The 20606-nt window shown below is 38.9% G+C and overlaps 1 protein-coding gene across 12 annotated transcripts in view; it reads right to left on the reverse strand.

Annotated features, from left to right (window-relative positions):
• The window catches only part of CFAP20DC (CFAP20 domain containing), a 241375-nt gene that overhangs the window by 45346 nt on the left and 175423 nt on the right, over positions 1–20606 (reverse strand). For 9 of the 12 annotated variants that reach the window (XR_005988931.1, XM_041762017.1, XM_041762021.1 and 6 more), the window contains 3 exons: positions 19832–19876; positions 18112–18315; positions 9002–9063 (listed from right to left, as the gene is read on the reverse strand). Coding sequence is in view for 11 of the 12 variants with exons in the window: in XM_041762017.1 (XP_041617951.1) it covers positions 9002–9063; positions 18112–18315; positions 19832–19876 (311 nt within the window). In the remaining variant the exon portion in view is untranslated. Of the gene's footprint in view, positions 1–9001; positions 9064–18111; positions 18316–19831; positions 19877–20606 lie in introns of those variants that run through there. The other 3 variants (XM_041762020.1, XM_041762030.1, XM_041762028.1) reach the window with 2 other exon arrangements.

The following is a 20606-nucleotide window of genomic DNA, read 5'->3' on the forward strand; positions in this document are numbered from 1 at the left end:
TACTGGGAAGAAACAACCAATTGCCAACAAAAACAGCATTTTTGAGTGGGCACAGGTTTGGAAGGGCTGCGATTTCTCGGTGACAGGCTAGGGACTTCCTCCCACGCCACTCAGCACCTTCCCTAAAACATTCACACCCTGCCTAGGGCGGACTGTGAGGTGCCAGTGGGCCTGGAGCTCATAGAAGGCACGGGGAAGTCACCTATCCAAAGCACTCGGCATGTACTAGGTGCTTTAAGAATACTCAGGGAGCGTTGCTGGGGGCCTGAGCTGCACAGACTTTCAATCATTTCATGCAGGAGTGGTTCCTTGTTTAAACAACAAGGGAAGCTCTTCTGCATTGGGTTACAAAATGAATGATGAGGCAGTGTGTCTATGCACGTGACTGGCTCTGGCCATTTAACCATAATTATGGTCTTCCATTCCTTAGGTTCATTATCCTGGACCTCAACCTACAAACCCCTCCCTTCCCCCTCAGACAGAATAGAGGTGAATGTTACAAACTCGAATTAGTACTTCGACTTTTTAAAGGTGCTCATTACTCTAGAAGGAAAAGCTGCATCTTTTAATTAAAAGCTGAAACGGTAACATGTTAGGAAGGTAAATAATTGCTTTGGTAATTACCTTCTTTACATTGGACCCTGGGCCAAAGGTAATCTGAGTTCATCGTGTGGATGACTAACAGGGGCTAGGGAAGCCTGGGTAATCTCAATCTCGGGAGTTCTTCATTCTGCTAGTTAGAAATGCTAAGAGTTTTCAGGGATTCATCGTTTCAGACACAGCAGCTTTGGGGTGTGTGTGTAGGGGGGAAAGAGGGTGCAATCTGTTCTTCTATAATTCTTATGGAAATGAGTTTCTTGAGTCTGCAATTTTGGAAAATATGACAACTAAAATATTGGTGAGTATTTCCCCAGCCCTAACAGCTTCAGATTCTCTCATGGAGTACAACTGAAAAAAACAGGAGGCTCAGGTTGAAATGCTGAGTCTCAGGGGCCCAAGAGATATCTAGTCAGAGAGCAGGAGGACATCTCAACTGAGAAACTGAAGAGTGGGGCCAGCCGATGCCCAGACTGGCAGGGCCAGAATGGACAAGCCGAGCAAATGAAGAAAAAGAAGTATTGTTCAGGTATGCAGGGGTGCCGGCCAGTTAGGCCCTGGGACAGGGTGACTGCAACAGGTGTGCAATCTGAGCTAACTGCCTCTGGTAGATAAATGGTCAGAACCAGAACCAGCTCTGCTGGTGAACTGCTGGAACCCGACGGGAAGGATACCCTCGAAGTTGTCCCTAGACATGGTCCTAGGACATGGTCCTAGGTTCAGAGCGGTCAGAGGAAAGAAGCAGGATGATTACTGAGGGGTTTGGCTGCCTTTAACTTGAGTTTTCTCTAACACAGGGCTAGAGAAACTAGAGAAGCCACTCTAAGCCTGGACTTTGCTTGTAGACCTAGGAGGGAAGGGGCCCAGCTGGGTCTCTTTGTATCAAGTGTTCTTAAAATCTGTTGTAAAGCTTGGGCCAGTGGACTAAGGACCTCTTCGGGAACAGGAGGAACAGGGAGTCACTTGAATTTAAAGGACACTGGTACCATAAGCTCAGATCCTCTCTCTGTCTCTGTCTCTCCCTCTCTCTATGCCTTTTTTTTTGCCTCTTTTCCATTTACCTGTCCAGATTCTGTTAGCCTGGTGAGGGTTAGTTACCCCTCTGCCACAGTGGCAACTCAAGTAGATTTCTAGCAAGTGGCACCTGAGTCCTCTAAATCAGCATGCATAGGCAAGTATAGATAAGCAGTTTCCACTAAGAAACAATAAAAACACAGAAGTTCAATTTCAGAAAACCTGTCTCTTTTGAAAGGTTTAAAATGATACTTTGCTGGAGACTTTAGATTGTGGCTATCTTCTAAGGGATCATTTAAAACAACGTCACGAGAGAGATTTTATTTACTACATATAGTAATAGAACCTGGGCCAGTATAGAACCTGGGCCAGGTTCCAGACACCCTCAAGGGAGAAAAGTAGGCAGGTGCTTCTGGGTTCCTGCTAGCAGTTAAATCTATGGTGAGGTAGCTGGTATAGGGAGATAGGGAAAATTGATTTTTGTGAGTGAGGGTCAATGAGTTCAACACATATTTCCTGAGTGTCTCTTTTGTGCTTGGTGCTGTTTGAGGAGCCAGGGATATAGTGAGCAAAAGAGATAAAGTCCCTAGGGTCAGGCAGTTTACATTTCCAGTGTATTTTGGAGGCGTGTGTGTGACAGTAGGCAAACAAGCAAGAAGATATCAGGTAGTGAGGAGTACTGTAGTAAAAACAAAAAAGATCACGTAATGAGGCTGACAGGAGCTATTTTAGGTTGGATGCTAAGGAAGGGCCTCTCTGAGGTGATGACATATAGGTGGAGCCCTGAATGAAAGGAGGAAGCTGATATCTAGAGTCTTTTCTAGGGTGAGGGGACTCCCAGCAGAAGGCCCTCTCTTCTAGTGGAACCAAGCCCAGAGTGTCCAGGAAAAAGGGACATGACCTTGGTGTTTGATATTCAGTGAGCAGGGTGCACAGCAGTATAAAACACCATCTAGGTGGTGGGCATTCAGGATAAGGAGCACTATTTGATCCTAGAACAGTGGGTAACCTTTGGGAGGTTTTCCATGGGGCCATGCTTGGCTCCAGTTTAGGCCTAATAACATTACTCTAGGTTCCTGAGTGCAGAACAGACTGTGGTGGTCAAAGGTGCAGAGAAAGCAAGTGGGAAGCTATGGCATTAGTCCAGATAAGGGATGATAGCAATGTGAGCTGGGATTGCAGCAGTGGAGAGAGTGGCTGGATGGGTTGGAGGGCATATGCTTTGATTGGAGGGAGCACCAGCACAACTTGTGGAGGAAGGACATGGCATGGGTCCCAGTGAGGAAGCAGGGAGCACTCTTGGTTTCTGCCTTGAGTAAAAGGGGGGTGATGGTGGCATTTTCTGGATGGAGAAGACTGAAAGATAAACAAATGTGTATAGGGAAAGAAAACCAAGTTGCTTTGAATGCTTGGGTATCTGTCAAGTTGGCAGCTTGGATAGAGGAGTCTGGAATTCAGGGGAGGGTCAGGACTGGACATATGATTTTCAGAGTCATAGAGTATTGAAGGTATTGGAAGCTATTATTCAATAGCTTGTATAAATAATACATATATTATATTATGTATTAAAGATTAGGGCCATTCTAATGGTTATCAGTGTCCAGGGATCTCTGGTTGGCAGGGAGTGGAACATGCATGGATATAAGATTTAAACTCTATAAACAAGAGGCTCTCATAAAAACACAGTGTTATCCTGCTTATGAATAAAGCAATACCATTGTTATCCTATTTTCAGGAAAGGAATGGTAACTTTTGCAAAGATGTAGGGAAAAAAATTGACATTTAACTGCTTAACATTCAGGATGAAGACTTTAATTTCTCAGTGTTATATGGGCATACTTCTACTTTCCCTCTCTCAGCTCAAATTCTGATGGAGCTCCTACCCATGCCAGGCCAGCTGAACATCACTGGAGGAGAGAAAACATGATGCCATCCTGCCTGCCAGGGAACTCAGAGCTCGAGAACAGCAATGGCGGTCGAAGAGCATGAACCCGACTGGAGGCTCTGAGTATGGAGAATCACAGCCCTCAGATGAGCAGGTGTGAATTTCTGGGAATGGGAGTATGAAATGAGAGGCAGCAATATGGACAGATTTTTTTAAGCTAATGAGAGAAATGATGAAAGTAAAAACTGGCGTCTTTGGTTTTATGAACAGATCATTAAGATGTAATACAAAAATATAGATAATCGAAAACAACAATAACACAACGTTTAGAGAAACTGTTTGCATAGCTAATCAGGAAATCTTTTGTTGTGCTTTGGTCTGAAGGAGGATTATTTGTTAAAAATCTGACTTGTTTAAAAATGATCCAAATTTAATCATTTGAGGAGAAACATGATATCCAAGTTCTGTATTTAATTTTATTTATTTATACATTTTTCTCTCTTTTGCGTTGGTGGGAAAAAAACCTTAAGCAAAAGAGAAGCCCATCAGGCTGAGTCTTGACAACTGGGGAGAAAAGAAAAATGAAGCCACAGTGATCAGTCCAGAGCAGAACTCGTAGGTTACGATGACAGGCCAGTTGCCTCAGTCAGGCTGGCTGAGCCAGCGTGAACCGAGGTCAGTGGTTATTAATCACTTGTCAAAGTCTGCAGGGCTTTATCATCTAATTATCGTTATAAGTATGTTTATATCACACAAACATGTGGCAAAGCTGCAAAGGATGCAAGCCTTCATGCAATCGGCGGTGACATTTGAAAAATCTACAGATAAGTGATAAATCATAAAACAAACACTTCAGAAAACCATGCCATTCATTACTGTTTGGGCATTTGGGAATTATTTTCTCCACTGTTTATTTCCATAAACATTTAGAACCTGACGGAGCCTTTGACTGCCTTCCCTCTTCCCCCTAATTTTCCAATGAGTTGTAAAAATAGCAAGTATAATCATCATTTGAAATGAAAGACTGGTTATCGACTTCATCCATATGAACAGACAACCAGAATGCAATCACAGCTTATTTTATAAAACCCATTTCTGAATAAAAATATCTTGAGCTGTTCTGAAGAATCTCCATAAACACATAAATGGAGGTGCCTAAGGGACAGCTCTAAACCCCACAAACCAATAGATGGCATTTTCAAATAAATGACTTACGGCTGCAAACAGCATCCATTTTGCTCTATTTGGCAGCATGTACGTTTACATGCTAGGAAACATTTCTCAACATGAATGAACTGTGAAATTGTTTCCTCCTACCCAACACGCCTCTAAATTGTATTAGATTATGTTAGCCATTTCTGCACCTTGTCATAGAGGCTGTCAGTGCCCCAAGAGGCAGCATGGGTGGACACTGGAGGCAAGGGCCCCAGAATGTGAGATGCTGCCAAAATATCAGTCAGCATGTTCCACAAAAATAATAAGAAATATCAGACTCATGCCTAACGATGCGAAGGGAAATGGCTTTGTGGCAAATCTAGACACCAGGGGATATGATTACCATTGTATCCCATCTCCATCCAATGTCAAGCATTGCCCTATAAGTGCAAGTGGATGCTTTTACTCTGAGGAAAATAATCTATGAATATATGCAGTGTTTTAGCTATTGGCATCCTGGAGTCAGCTCTTCAAAATCCAAATTTGCCTGCTTTGTGAATTGCATGTTATCTTTAACTTTAATCATAAACAGATATAACTAAGAAGGTAATTATGTTGCAGAGATAAAAATCTTTCCAGAGCAAAATGTAAACAGAAGACTTTGGGGATAGTGGTTGCTCTGTGACATTAATTAAGCTAATTGAGAACTGACTCTCCAAACATATATGTGTGTGGGCATGAGTATGGGTAGGACTATGAGTGTGGGTACAAATCTTAGGTTCTTAGTTCTCTGGAGTAGTTGTAGATATTTCACTGAAGCTAATGTGGCCACTTCTGCTCCCACAGGGCACCAGCATGTTCTGTCGATGGATCTGCATCCACACATATCCTCAACCCCATCATGTCCTCAACCTCAATGCAGATTACTCTGATCACAATTACACTTAATTCAGGAAACCAAGAGACTACCTGCCTCTCATGTGTTGTTCAGAGCCCCCACACGCAGAACTTTCAATCCAGAATTCAGGTTAGATGCTTGTTTATCCAAGGGGTAGACTTAGAGACTTATCGTTTCATCTCTTAATATAGTTTTTTCATATTCATTAGCAGTATCTTTTAAATTTAAATTTTAGCGTACTGTGTTTTAGAGTCTAGATGTGAGATAGTTGTAAGAAATATAAAAAATACAAATCTTAAAAGAATCACAGTTTTAAATTTTAGGTTAACTGACATGTATTATATGATTCAATTTATCCCATTTTTATATGATGATCTTTGCTGACCTAATAATTTTATCATTGTCTTTATTTATGGCCCAATAATGTCTTTCTGCCAATTCTTTCAAGCTGCTGGATTTATGGAGCCAAGAGCCAAACCATATAATCCACAAGTTTTCTGAACAGCTAAATAATAATTTTCTAAGAAACTGTGTGGATAATCTGCTGGCAAAAGCAGATTGACAGCATTTTAATTTTTGCTTTGAAAATTGGCTTTTTACTTTATTATGTAAAAATGTAAATTAATTTTCCCTAAATGAATGAACATTTAATTGGCTAAATAAAATATGATGTCTATTTGTCTGGTGAATTTTCTCATATTCTATCTTTGGGAATCAAATATTAAAAGAGATAGTTAAAGTTACATAGTACTACATCTGAACATTAATTTTTTTTTTTTTAAATTTTTATTTATTTATGATAGTCACACAGAGAGAGAGAGAGAGAGGCAGACACAGGCAGAGGGAGAAGCAGGCTCCATGCACCGGGAGCCTGACGTGGGATTCGATCCCGGGTCTCCAGGATCGCGCCCTGGGCCAAAGGCAGGCGCCAAACCGCTGCGCCACCCAGGGATCCCTGAACATTAATTAATTAATCCAACATTATGAGATTTGTTTTCTATGTAGGACAATACTCCTTCTGATGGTGGAATTGGGTTTCATATGTAAAGTCCATAATGAGTCTCAATAAAATCACAGAATCATGAAGCTAGAGGTCACCTGAGAGAGCATGTGACTCAAATCCTTTCCTTTACACATGAGGATGTTCATGTTATTGGTGATGTCTGAGATCAGATACTGGGTTACTAGCAAAATTAGGATGGGAATTAGGTCCTCTTTCTCCTTTTATTGAAACAAAAGGCTCATTTTACAGTAATTGGGTGGCTAACATATCTTAACTATATATCTTAACTATCACATTCATTTGTTTCAGATTATAAATACTGATTTTGTTATAATTTGGACCAAAGTTGGATTTTCAGTAACCTTAAAAGTTTACTCATACATGATAAAAAGAGTTTATGAGCTGAAAGATTGTAAGAGATGTATTTACATGCCAAGAGACAATTGATTTTAAGAATGTTGAAACACCTTTTTATATACTCTGAAATTACAAACTCAATTTGAACTCATTTTTTTTTTTATGATAGTGGCAGTTCCCCCTACTAGATAATGACCAGATCGTGTGTATAGACCAGGAATACTAAGAAGTGATTACTAATAAAGAACATATACTCTACCTATGTCATAACATTCTGGGCCCCCTTAAAAGTCCTGTAAACCATGTAGGTGGTTTCCTGGGCAGTCATGCTAGTTTTACATGGCTCTATTGGCTGTTCATTGCTGAGTGGACCGAAAGTGGATACTCGGCCCAACCTAGGCCAATCACATTCTCTCTCCTGGAAAGTAGGAACTGGAATTCAGACATAACCTGTCAAGTTCGGCATGTACTTTGAACTATAATACATAAACTCAAGAGCTGTCAGACAGCCATATGTGACTGGAAATAGAAAGCTGGTGCTTAGAGAGAAGAATGAACAGACAGGAAGAAGCAAGTAGAGATGGAGTGAGGATATGCCTGGATGCCCTTGGGTTTCAGGGGACAGCCCTGTATTCTTTTTAAAAAAATTTTTAAAAATTTTTAATACTTAATTTTTTTTAAAATTTTAGTTCAAAAATTCATCAGTTGGGCATAAGATCCAGTGCTCATCAAATCACATGCCCTCCTTAATCTCATCATCTGATTACTCTATCCCTCAACCCACCTCCCCTCTGGTGACCTTCAGTTTGTTTCCTAGAGTTAAGAGTCTCTCATGGTTTGTCTCCCTCTCTGACTTCTTATTCAGTTTTCCCTCCCTTTCCCTCTGATCCTCTGTGCTGTTTCCTATATTCCATGTATGATTGAAACCATATGGTAAGTCTTTCTCGGACTTATTTTGCTCAGCATAATACTCTTCCATTTCATCCATGTTGATGTAAATGATAAGTATTCATCTTTTCTGATCAGCCCTATATTCTTATTTAACAAATCCTTCCTGTCTCTCTCTGTCTCTCTCTGTTTCTCTTTTAAGACCAGCTAAGTTGTTTTTTATATGTTCAACCAATGAGTCTTAATTCAGATACTGTCACAAATATCACACTCTAGGGGTACCTGGGTGGCTCAGGTCCTGGGGTCAAGCTCAGTGGGGAGTCTGTTTCTCTCTCTCTGTCCCTCACCTTGCTCGTGCTCTGTCTCTCTCAAATAAATAAAATCTTAAAAAAAAAAAAAAAAAAAAAAAGAAGTGACATGCTAGAGTCAGAGCTACAATACTATCACTGGTATTCTTGTCCATTTTATGGGATAATTCACAGTACAGGTGAGAAAGCTGGACAATGAGAAGCACTCTAATAACTAAGATCCTGCAGATAGAGCTCAAGGTGGACTGATTTTTAATAAATTCCTAGCATTTAATAAATAGTTAATAAAATATATTGATTTGTGCTGATAAATGAATTTATTTTTTAGAAAACCATATAATATGACATATGTTTCAAGACACAAACTCCAATTTCCTTGTCTTTAGTGAGGTTTTGGAAAAAAGAGAATGGCTTTTGAACTAATAATATAAGCTATTGTGATAAGTTTAAAGGGATCCGATAATACTAAACAATTCATGCTGAAATGTACTAAACATCACATACTGATTAAAATATCTATGCAAATAGAATATGAAATAAATTAACACTTAAAGAAAGCTTGACATGTGCCAGAAACTGTGCTATGAGTTTTTCATGTATTCATTCATATGATTATCCCAAAAGAGCATTATGCCTGCATGACCCTGAGTTAAATGGCTTGTTCAAAGTCCTACAGCTAGGAAAAGGCAAAGGTGTCATATAAACCTAGGTAGACTGTTAACCACCACATCATAGTAGTCTAAATAAGAAAAATAGCCTGAATTAAACCTTCTAAGGAAAAGAACTTTGGAAGCTCTTTGGAAGTTTTGGAAAACAATTTTGTGACATGAAGAAAAATGCACAGTCTTTTAAATAATAATAATAAAAAAGACACTTAGCTTATTAATGGTTCTTACCGGGGGTTAGAAGGAGAAGGTGGATTCATTTCTTTCTGATAGTGGCGACCCTGGTTGACAGGCTGTAAAAGACAAAATGTTTGTGAGGTACTAATCAGGATAATGTTCTTTTCATATACTGTCCTAAGACTCTCATTGCTGTCATTTTTCTTGAGGAATGATCTGCAAGAAGGGCTGTTTATTTTACTGAAGGCCCAAAGGCTGTTTGGGAGATCCAGCAAAGAACAAGGTGGCACACCTGAGAAAGAGCAGGTTATTTTAATGGCTGGTCACTGCATGAGATAGCATCTATGGTGCAATTAAAGTTCATGTGTGGACTCTTCCTTCTTGTGGAGTTTTTACACTGTTAACATTCATTGATATTTCCAGCTACAGTAAAATAAAAAATATCTCATGGATCTAATGCTGCACCGCAGGTATCAACAATAACTCAGAGACCCAGAGATAAGGATTATATATTTATGTCTTAACGTTAGTAAGTCTGCAAGGATAACTTGCATTTTCGCTAATGGAATTACACGTGTAAATCTTAGGTCAAAGTGGTCATTTCCCCAAGTGTATAATAAAGCTCCAAGCATTATGAAGTGAACTGAAAAAAATGGTGCCAGTACCTAACAAAAATGTGAAATCTCAACTTTTTTCTCTGTGAGAAATGTTTAAATGTTACTATTTCAAAACATCGCTAAACAACTACATCCCCCAAAAAGCTTTCAACTGTTGTCTCCAAAGGAATTTGTTTTTATTTGTTCTATAAAGAGAGAAAATTCCATTATATCTGATACAAATTCTGTTTTTGAACATCAGCATGCAGTATTTTTCTTATGTGGTTAACAACCATGGAATTCTAATATGAAAATCATTTTTAACATTCTCATTTTATTACAAGGTGGAATTTGGAATACATTCTTGAATTGCATTTAAAGGATTTCCATTACTTCCTTACCCAACAGGGTTTGTGTTAAGCTTTTCCCACCTATAATGTGGGCTTATAGTGCTGACTCTAACAGAGGAAAACAGTATAGCAATGGTACCTGTACACATAGAGCACATATTCCTTATTTTCCACATACTCCTTATTTTCACGGGCCCTAAAATATTAAAGATGTGGGTCATGAGAATTCTTTAGAGTAAACTGTCTTCCTCTATAAATAATCTCTTGGAAGTGTTCCTTTAATTTAAATCAAACACACTGTCTGATAATCACAGTCACTTAGCCTGACTCTCTGTGATGCACCATGAATTTAAATGTACTCAGATACTTTGGTAATTGAACCGATATCAATGCATCACCATTTCAGTAATAAGAAACAACAGCTGGGAGAACAGAGGAAGGAAAAACATGTCATAAGACATATTTGATCTCACTGGAGAAATAAGACTTCCAGCAATTTGCAAGTGAAATTTGGTTTTATGATTTAGGCTTTATTATTTCACAGCAAGAAAGGAATTAGCAAGCAAAGGGTCTAACGGGTTCTCTAGAGCATCTCACACTGGTGCAGAAATACTCCCGATAATATGTTCATTGGTATTCGTCCAGTAGTTCAGCTATACTCGGGCCTCCAGTGAATGGGCCTCTGCCGATACACTTCCAGAGGCATTTCCATAACTCTACACATCACAGTTCTGGCATTCAGGAAATTTCCATTTTCTTAATTTTACATCATTAATTCTATTTACACCTGTCTCCAACCCCCTTATTCCAAATGACTTACTCCATCCTCTGCAGAATAGAAATAGTTACAGAATCCTGTCTTGTTTGTGACTCAGCTCTCAGACTACACAGACTGACCCTTTCCGCATTTGCTCATGTCTATATAAAACAGATCTGGTGATGCAAGGAGTAAAAAAGAACACAGTCAACAAAAGAAAGACTCACATTTATAGTGGTTTCTAAGTGTTAGAAAATAAAAAAAATAACCAGTGGAAATGTTTCAAAATAGTAAAGAGTATTAACATGAGGGAACAGAAAGGTAAAAGAAAAAAAATCCCATTAAAATAATCATAGGTTAATGGAACTCAGTCTGAAGAACCTGGTTCCTTAATTTAATTTTTAGTATTGAAAGCTAATTATCAAGTTGTTGCCCCCAAATATTTTATTCAATAACCAACTTTGATTTAAAAACAGGGTATCATGGCAGAGCATTCTAACTTGCACACATAAGTGGTATAAATAGACTTACATGCCCTAGCTGCTAGTGACTCGGTCAGTGAAGGATGCAAGTCTTTTTTGGAATGGGTATGTACAAAACTGGGTGGCCCTAATTCCCTTTCTCTGTATATGTCTCCTAATTTCATAGTCAGACTCAGGGACAGGAAGGGATTATGGGAATGATGGAGCTAAAAAGCTCCTTCAAGGTATTTCAGTTCCCATAACTTTGCTTTGATGCTTTGAAAGGGCAGACAGAGCTTTCACTTGGATGAGGTCTTTCTGTTTTCCTAGACCCAAATCAGAATGAATGAGAAATGTGCCTAATGGTTTCTTTTTTTTTTTTTTTTTTGCCTAATGGTTTCTAAAAGCTCTCTGAACATGGTGGGGTGGGGCTGGGGTGGGGGGATTGATGGGTTGTCTGAAGCCAGATGTCCCCATTCACAAATGGAAACAGATCTGTTTCGAGATATATGCAGCAGTAAACCTATTTGTACTGTTTCTAGGTAGGTAATATCTAATGAAAGCACCAGGTATAAAAAAATAAAATTGTTTTTTTTTTGACTTTGGAATTCAGCCATATTCAGGGAATACCTTAAGAAGCAATAGAAGAGCAACCAATACCTACTTTGTAGGTAGGTATATGACAATAATCAAATAACTATGACAATAATCATAGCACTAGTTGACATTTAATCAGCACGTACTCTGTGTTAAATCCTTTGTAGATACTATCTCATTTGTTCCTCACAGCAATTCTGTGAATCAGATAGGATTAACAACTCCATCTAACAGAAGAGGAAATTCAGACAATGGGTGTTAATCCAAGGTCATGCCAGCCAACAACAGTGGAACCAGACTTTGAACCCAGTTCACTACAGTTTACCCTCTACTAGATTGTAGTGCTTAATCCAGCTCAGAGTCTCACCTATAGTGGTGAATATCGAAGTTCTTGAAAACACGGGTGACACAGTTCAGGTTATGGGAACAAGAAAAAAAAGTGGTCTGAAATATTTATTTGAAATCTATATGACGACCTCCCTACCATAAATTAAATTAATTTGATTTCATTCTTATGACATGTCTCTATATATTTAAAATTAAGATTAGTTTTCCCACATTGCTAAATTTGGGACAAACAAGGTGTAATAGATAATACTCTGAGAATGAGGAAAGTTTATTTCACGGGGTGACTTTCATAGTCACTAAACACAGAACAACTCACACGTTTCAGTATTATACTGACTCTAATATCAGTTTTCATATATCATGTCTATAGTGGTGTAAGAACATCTGCTCATCTGATTTATCTGCAGCTTAGCACAATCAACTAGTTACCTTTCTGGTTCAGGAGAATTAAAAGAAAATTCATTACACCCAAAGAGAGCTTCAAAGTTAATGAATCTGTAGATCAGAACAAATTAAGACCTATTAACTATAAAGAACCTGAAATGCCAATATATTATATATTGGAGATATAGCAGCCAGTAATCATCCTGTAAAACACTGATATGCTGATGAGCAAAGAAATGGAACAGATTCTAGAAACTGAGGACCTTGTCCTTTTGGTGGCGCTGTTGCTATGCACTAGTGTCAGGAAAACGGAACTCCTAAAATTTGCTACTGAGCACAAGAAGCTTTGCTTTTTCCGTGATCAAGCTGCTAGAAATTTTGGGGTGAGGGAGAGAAGTGAAGGCTAAATAAAAGAACAGGAGATAAGATAATCCTGCCATGTTAAAAGGTAAAGACAATATTTTCATGGTGTTATGTTAAAACTGATGAAAATGGCAAAAATGTTGCAAGGTTAATCAAGACCATAAATAACTTGTCTGAGAACCTCACCATATGCTTGTAATTTTATTAAGTGCATTTTTGCCTCGTTTTTCTCCAAATATTATGCTCTGCAATTGCCATGTTGATGGATGCATGCAATGAGCATTTTTTTTTTTTTCAAATAAGCTAAGGAGACTTATGTGCTTGATATTAGATTATGGGAATTCTTAACTTGAAGGAATGATGGTTTTAGGGATTCTGCTTACGGGGTAGCATGCACATGAGGCATGCTTTTCTTAAATCACAGGTAAAGGCAGGACAGAGAAATAACGAAATACTGAAATAATAAAATAACAAAAGTGTTTGTTTGTAAAGCTCTAAGAGGATAAGTCTGGATTTTCATGGTTAAGCTCAAATCAAAACAAGCATAACAGAACCTCTACCTATCCTTATAGCCCACAGTAGTCACAAAAAGGGGAAATATCCTAGAAATCTTTTCTGATCATTCAAGTGGCCCTTTGAGGAGAATAACTTTGGGGGAAGCAGCGGGTAACAGCTATGAGTTTATTCTGCTAGGCACTGGGCACATGCATTCCCTGCACTCATTCAATTCTCACCATGTCAATACGAGGAAGGCCTTTTATTATTCCCATTTTATAGGCGATTGTGCCGGTAAATGGCTGAACTGGGATTTGAGTTCAGGTAGGCTGAAGCAGAGTCTATATTCTTTTGGGCACCGCAAAAATCGGTTTCCATTAATAGCTACATTTTTTTCCTTAAAAAGAAACCACACACACACACACACACACACACACACACACACACACACACACACACACGACATGGTTTTACGCTATTGTCAATCAAAAGCCCTTACCAAAATAAAATTCACTTAAGAATACATTATAAGCATCTCCTAGCTCCCTTCCTAAGGCTGCCTGGAGCTGAGTTTTTGAATAAATCTCATGAGGGCTACTCCTAACAGAAACCCTCCAAAATTGATTACTTGTAGCCTGGTTTCCACAGAAGTTGTAAAGTATTGTTTTAATTGAATTTGGTTCTAAGTTAGAAACTTTGAAAAATCTGTCTGTCAAAGGCCAATGGATTTCTCAGTAGGTTTGATTTATTTAGCAAGAGATGCCTACAAAAGCCAATTTGCTATGAGAAATATGGTTACATTTAATTACACTTTTAAATGACTAATTTATTATATCTAAACACCTTTTAAACAGTACATATTACTCTAAACTGTACAGATGCTGAGGAAAGCTGAGGAATCAAAACTTGTAGTAAACACAATAGATTTTGCTAAAGACTCTTCATTTTACTCTGCACGGGCTTTCTGGTTTCAGACTGCAGCGTGTGTGAAGACCTCAGGTGAAGATACTACATTGAACGTGACCTGCTTAAATCTCCTTTTTTTTTTTTTTTTTTTTTTAAATCTCCTTTTAAACCATTGGTCATCAAGCCCCGTCTGTATTTTCCTTTGTCTGTATATTTAATATCCACTTATCAAATCTTGAATGTAAAATATTACCTGCATCATTCAGGGTTTATTTAAGCAAAGCAAACCTGATGTTTATTTTGGATTTTTTTTTTTTTTTAAGATTTTACCCATTTATTCATGAGAGACACAGAGAGAAGGCAGAGACATAGGCAGAGGGTGATGCAGGCTTCGGGACCACGCCCTGAGCTGAAGGCAGATACTCAACTGCTGAGCCATTCAGGCGTCCCTATTTTGGAATTCTGATGAAAACTACCTTATCGTAGAATAAAAAGGAATCTTTTCAATATTACTGATTGATTCATTCAATCCATGACTAACAATCAGTGACTGAAAGTGACCTCATGCCAGGCATTGGTATTGCCTTCAAGGAGCTCATAACCAGGCCTGGGGCACATTGCTAACAATGGTTCCCTCATGTGGTAAACGCTAACATTGAGATTGAAGATAATGGGAACCCACAGAAGGAAGAAATAATTCTGCGCAGGGTGGTTGAGAATCAGAGAGGGTTTCATGAAGCAGTGACATGTGAGTTGGGTCTTGGAAAAACAAGGGAATGTTCCAGGTAGAGAAGAGGGATGGAGAGTCTTTCCAGGCAGAGGGAAGAGCATGATGAGCAGTGACACGATTGACATGATTTGGGTACAGGGCATAGCAGTGACGGGTAAGCTGCACGGTGTAGCTTGGATATGGGGGCGTTTGTTCTACGTTGGCTAGGGGTGGGTAATGATGGCAAGACAAGCAAAGATTCATTTCAAGTTCTGTTCAAGGTGATGGAGAAACAAGTAGGCTATCTTGTGAAAGGAGAGACTCTACTCTCACTTCCATGGATTTAATTCTGTTCCTTTTCGGAACTTGGAATTCCTTTTCCCTCTCTTTCCAATGAGCTTGCACTCATTCTGGAACACTAGCTTAACTGTAGTTTTCCTTCTCTGTGAAAGTATTCCTGAAACCAACAGATAGGAACAATTGCTTTCTTTGATGTGGGCCTCTCTTCTATATCAATTTGACCTCAGAGCAGATGATCCTCACCACCAGGTGCTCAGACGGGATGTACAGAGGTACCAGGAGACTGAGGGAATGCAGATGAAAAATCAAGTGCTAAGGTTATGGTGTTAAGTAGGGAGGGCTAAAATCCTGAGGTTTTTGGATTTGGAAATGAAGGTGTGGGAGAAGTGAGATGTCTTCCATATTTCTGGGAGTGTGCCACTGTGGATCGCAGTGCCACTGAGATCCACAAAAAGCAGGATACCATTGTGATAAATTTATAAGTTCGTTCCTTTCTTCTTTTTCACTCTCCCTACACAACTTCTAAAGAGAAAGGCATGAGCTCTCAGAAAGACCACAATGGTTCTTGTAAATTGCTCTATTTAAACTCTATATGAGCAACAAGCTGCAGAGTTCATTAAGAAATGCAATTTTCCATTTGGTGCTAGTTCCAGTATTGAAATAGACTGAATTTGATGCAATAATAAACATATCTTATGAATACCAAAGGTGGGCTTTTCAATTATTTTCTCAGTCTAAAAAATAGACTGTTTTCTATTTCTCATTTGTTCAAATGGAAGGGTTATCAAGTTCATTACCAGTGGTGTTATTTTTGGCTATATACTTTTAGAGCAGAGTAGTTGTTGTGCATGAGGACTGTAGTCCTTGCCAGCACAGGACAGTGATGAGAACACGGTATCCAGGGCAACCAAGAGCTCAGCCTTTTCAGTCCATAAATAATCATTCCTTAGTTTGCCCTTTGTCACGTTGGTCTCCAAGCTACTTCATGACAGAATGAGCTCGTTCAGGAGGCCACTGTTCTCTTTCTTACTTTCCGTTTAAGTGACTGCTGAGGAATATTTTATAAGAAAGGCAATATTTCAATTCCATTGTAAACTGGATTTGCAAAAATCTGCAACTTATGTTCTTAGATCTGGCTACAAGAATACTCTGGCACAGGATATTTTTTTTGGTTGGGTAGATAATCTTTGGCACCAAGCTTGCTGGAGGCCTTGTGCATACTTGATCATTTAGTTTAATGAAAAAGTAAGGCAAGAGAAGCCTGGAGGGTGGCAAAGTAGGGATAAAAAACACTCATGAAAACATCATTCTTCCCCTACATCTCCTTAAAGCCAATCTGAATTCTTCCATAAAGACATGTATGTACTCTCCAGAGCAGAAATGACACCATCCACTGGATATCGCGGCACACATGTGGCAAATTAAGTCACACATTGAGAAGTCACCCTGTCATGGTGGTGAGAAGTTCAGACTCAGGAGTCATGCCAAGCTAAGTCTGAATCACTACACTCAAGAGTCTCCATTTTCTCACCTGGAGAAATAGCACTTACCACCTAAGACAGCAGTAAGGCCTGAGTTAGATGACAATGGAAGTCCCAGTGCCAGAGCCTCTGAGATTTCTAACATCTACAAAGATTCTGGAGACGTGGAAAAAAAAATTCTTGGGAGAGAAAATTGTAAAATTAGTAAATATTTAATTAAATACTTAAAACATATGTTATCCACTGTCAACTACGCTTGAACTCACCCTTTACATAATTTTATATAAATATAATTACTCAATTTCATATTTCCTTTCACAAATTGTATAGGAAAAAGTGATATTTACTGTTGGATGAAAGTGTATTTTAATATGTTTGATTTGATGTTGAATGTGGGCCTTATAAGTAAGTATAAGTAAATTATAAGTAAATTTCCTATAAGTAAGGCCTATGGAGGTCTTAAAATGTTTCTGGGTACTTAAGGAAGTGGTAGCTCTAATTACCACTATTAAAATTCTGATTCTACTATATTGCCTTATGACATTTTTAAAGCTGTATGGGACTGTTCTATCAACGTTTCCGCTTTGTCTTTCCAACTCAGCCATAACATCCCCAAGGACAGAAGTGAAGAAAACAGACTGAATCAAAACACTGGGCTCTACTCTGGGCTCTACCACTGACCAGATGTGATGGCTTGGGCCCAGGATAGTTTAGTTTCTTCACCTGAAAGACTTTGACCTGATCCAGGTCCTCTGCTGGTCTATAGTAAGGAGGATGGGCCATATATAAAAGTGCTTTAACTGTAGAAACATATGGGGAAAATATAAGCTGTTGAAGCATCTGCAGTGCCTACCACGGTCCTCAGACACTGGGAGGAGAAAACATCTTTTCTGTTCATTCATTTAACAAATACTGAGCCCTCTCTATGTGCCATGGCCTGAGCTAGAAGCTGTGGATGCTGTCAGACACCCAGAATTGAAAGTAAAATTATTCCTTTTTGCTTTCATTGTATGTTTATATATATATTACCCCACAATTAACATACATTATTTGAAGGTAAGAAAGACAATTTAAGAAAAGACAACGCCCTCAGATTTAAAACACTATTTCACAATGGGGCCCTGAATATTTCTTTCTTTCTTTCTTTCTTTCTTTTTTTTTTTTTTTTTAATATTTCTTTAGTTTACTTTTAAGTAACCTCTACACCCAATGTGGAGCTTGGAGTTACAACCTCAAGATTAAGAGTCGCATGCTCTACCAACTGAGCCAACCAAGTACTCCTGAATGGGCTCTCAAGATTTCTCATGGAGAGTGTTCTCATGCTGGCTCTAGTTTTCCCAGGCAAGGCTGGGCTTTGTTAGAAAGGAGTCTGACCTTTATTAAGGCAATAAACAAATACCCAATGTCTTGGACTCACAGGTGGCAGGCAGGAGTTCCAAGTGGTTGTATCATCACTGCTGGTACTGATGCTGACGTTACAGTTGTCCACCTGGGATGCACTCAGGCCGTGGGAAGCCCCTGTGTCCTCCAGTTCTTCATTCTGTTGCCGACGCAGGCTTGCCAGCATTTGCAACTCAGATTCACTCATCTGGCTGGGCTGATAGTTTCTCCAATCATATTCCTGATCAAAACAGAAGAAAGTGACATAGTACAGGGTCACTTGATTGTTCTTAATTTAATAGACAACCAACAAATGTTACTCTAGAGCCTTCACCCCTTCAGTGGCTCTCCACTGACCGAGCCCAGACCCCCAATGTGCCTTTATACAATGCCTGCCTCACCCGACTCACCTAGTCTTTTTGCTTCTGGCATATCAGCCACACTGTCACTCAGTAAGGTCCTGAAGAGCATCAAGGTCATGTCTGCCTTAGTGCCTGAGCAAATGCTAGCCCACTAGCCCGTGTGTCCCACATGCTGGCTAATGCCTAGGGACCCTTTAGGTCCCAAATTATGTCATCTCCCTGGGAAGCCTTTCTTGACAATCACAAACTGGGTGGCCCCTCCACTAAGTGTTCTCATATAAATCAGAAGGTGTTCATTTTTTTGTATTTATCACAATTGGAGTTATGTAATGGTTTTTGGCATTCATAGGTAGTCTACAAGCTCTACAAAGGCAAACACAACGATTGCATTATACTCACTGTATTTCCCATGTCTGGTACTTGACCAGTAGTTGATGAAACAAAAATTCAAAAGGTTCTCTTTTTTTTAAAAAAGAAAAATTACTTTCCATATAAAAGTCCAGTTTATAAGAATACTGATGAATTTCATCACTGTGAACATTATGACCAAACACATTCAAGTTATAGTAAGATTGAGAATGACTAATGCTGATAAAAGCCATCAAATAAAATCTAATCTTAAAGTGGGAACATGTAAGTTTTGAAAGCCAGAAAGACCTCACAGCTATAATAAACACTTATACTGATATGGACTTTACTATACATGTAGTCTGTCAGGCCTTTTCCCCCCAAGAATACTACTACAAATATTTAGAGGGTAACATAAATATTCTTTCAATGTACAGGGAAGAAATTGTCATATAGAATTTTTAAAGCCTTTTCTTTCTCTGTGGTCTAAACCAAATTTGATAGCAAAGGTTAATTTCAACATCACTAAAGTTAGCAAGCATCACATCTGAGTATTGATTTACATCTAGGACTGCCATATAACTTAAAAACAACCTTGAAATTTTCTTATCCATCTGCAAACATTGGTTATGCTCAAAAAGGTTTGTTTCTTTTTTTTAAAGATTTTATTTATTTATGAGAGAGAGACAGAGAGACAGAGATAGTGACAGAGATATCAAGAGAACACGAGCGGGGAGGAAAGGGAGAAGCAGGCTCTCCGCTGAGCAGGGAGCTCAACATGGGGTAGACTGAGCCACTCAGGTGCCCCTCAAAAAGGTTTGTTTCATGGGGCACTTGGGTGGCTCAGTTAAGCATCTGGCTCTTGATTTTGGGTCAGGTCATGATCTCAAGGTTGTGGGATTGAGCACTGCATCAGGCTCCACATTGGGCATGGAGTCTGCTTGGGATTCTCTCTCTTCCTCCCCAACCCCCACATTCTTCTCTAAAATAAGGGTTTTGTTTCATGACACACTAGAATATTTTAGATACTCAAATCTTTACACTTACTTTCTCGGAGGACCCTTTGATACAGCTGCTGCCTTCTCTTCTTTCCTGCCTCATAGGGATGTAAAAAGTTAAGAAAATATTAATTAAAAAAAAGTCCTGGTGTTCTTATGAAGTTTTAAATAAAGCACTATCATTATCATAATTTGGGGATTATGAAAGCTTGTGATCTAATAATGTGATGTAGAGATTTTCTGGAAAGTTGCTAGTGGAAACTCATTTAAAATTTTAAAACTCATGGCTCCAGTGGCCTGGCACCCTCGAGGCTATGCAATCTCTAATAGGAGATTTCAAGAGTATTTAATATGTTTTGAGAGTTCCTGGGACAAAAGAGATATCACAAGAAGAACAAAATTTATATTCTAATGAAAGACACTTAAAAGAAAAACATAAATTCATTAATTTACTCTACAAATACTGAGACCCTATTATGGGCTAGGAACTGTTGATGCTAAGTCTGCTCAGAACTCTGAATTTTCATGAATTTATTTCCTACAATAGTAAAATGTATTCTGACAACATGTTGGAAGAGGCAGGCAAAAATGAGCCGAGAGAAAGAACTGACTTTCTTCAGGGTCTGGTGGCAGAGACAGGTAATTAACTTAGTCCCCTGATACATTCTTGATTTGTAATCTCTTAAACCATTTCAAAATCACTGGAAAGGCTAAATCACTTAATATTATATAGTTTTTAAAAGAAGGCTTGTAAGAACGTCTTCACATGAAAGGGGACTCTAGCACAAGATGGCATCTAACTAAACTATACAGCTCAGGAGAGG

This window comes from Vulpes lagopus, chromosome 7, assembly GCF_018345385.1.
Source record: "Vulpes lagopus strain Blue_001 chromosome 7, ASM1834538v1, whole genome shotgun sequence".
Lineage (NCBI taxonomy): Eukaryota > Metazoa > Chordata > Mammalia > Carnivora > Canidae > Vulpes > Vulpes lagopus.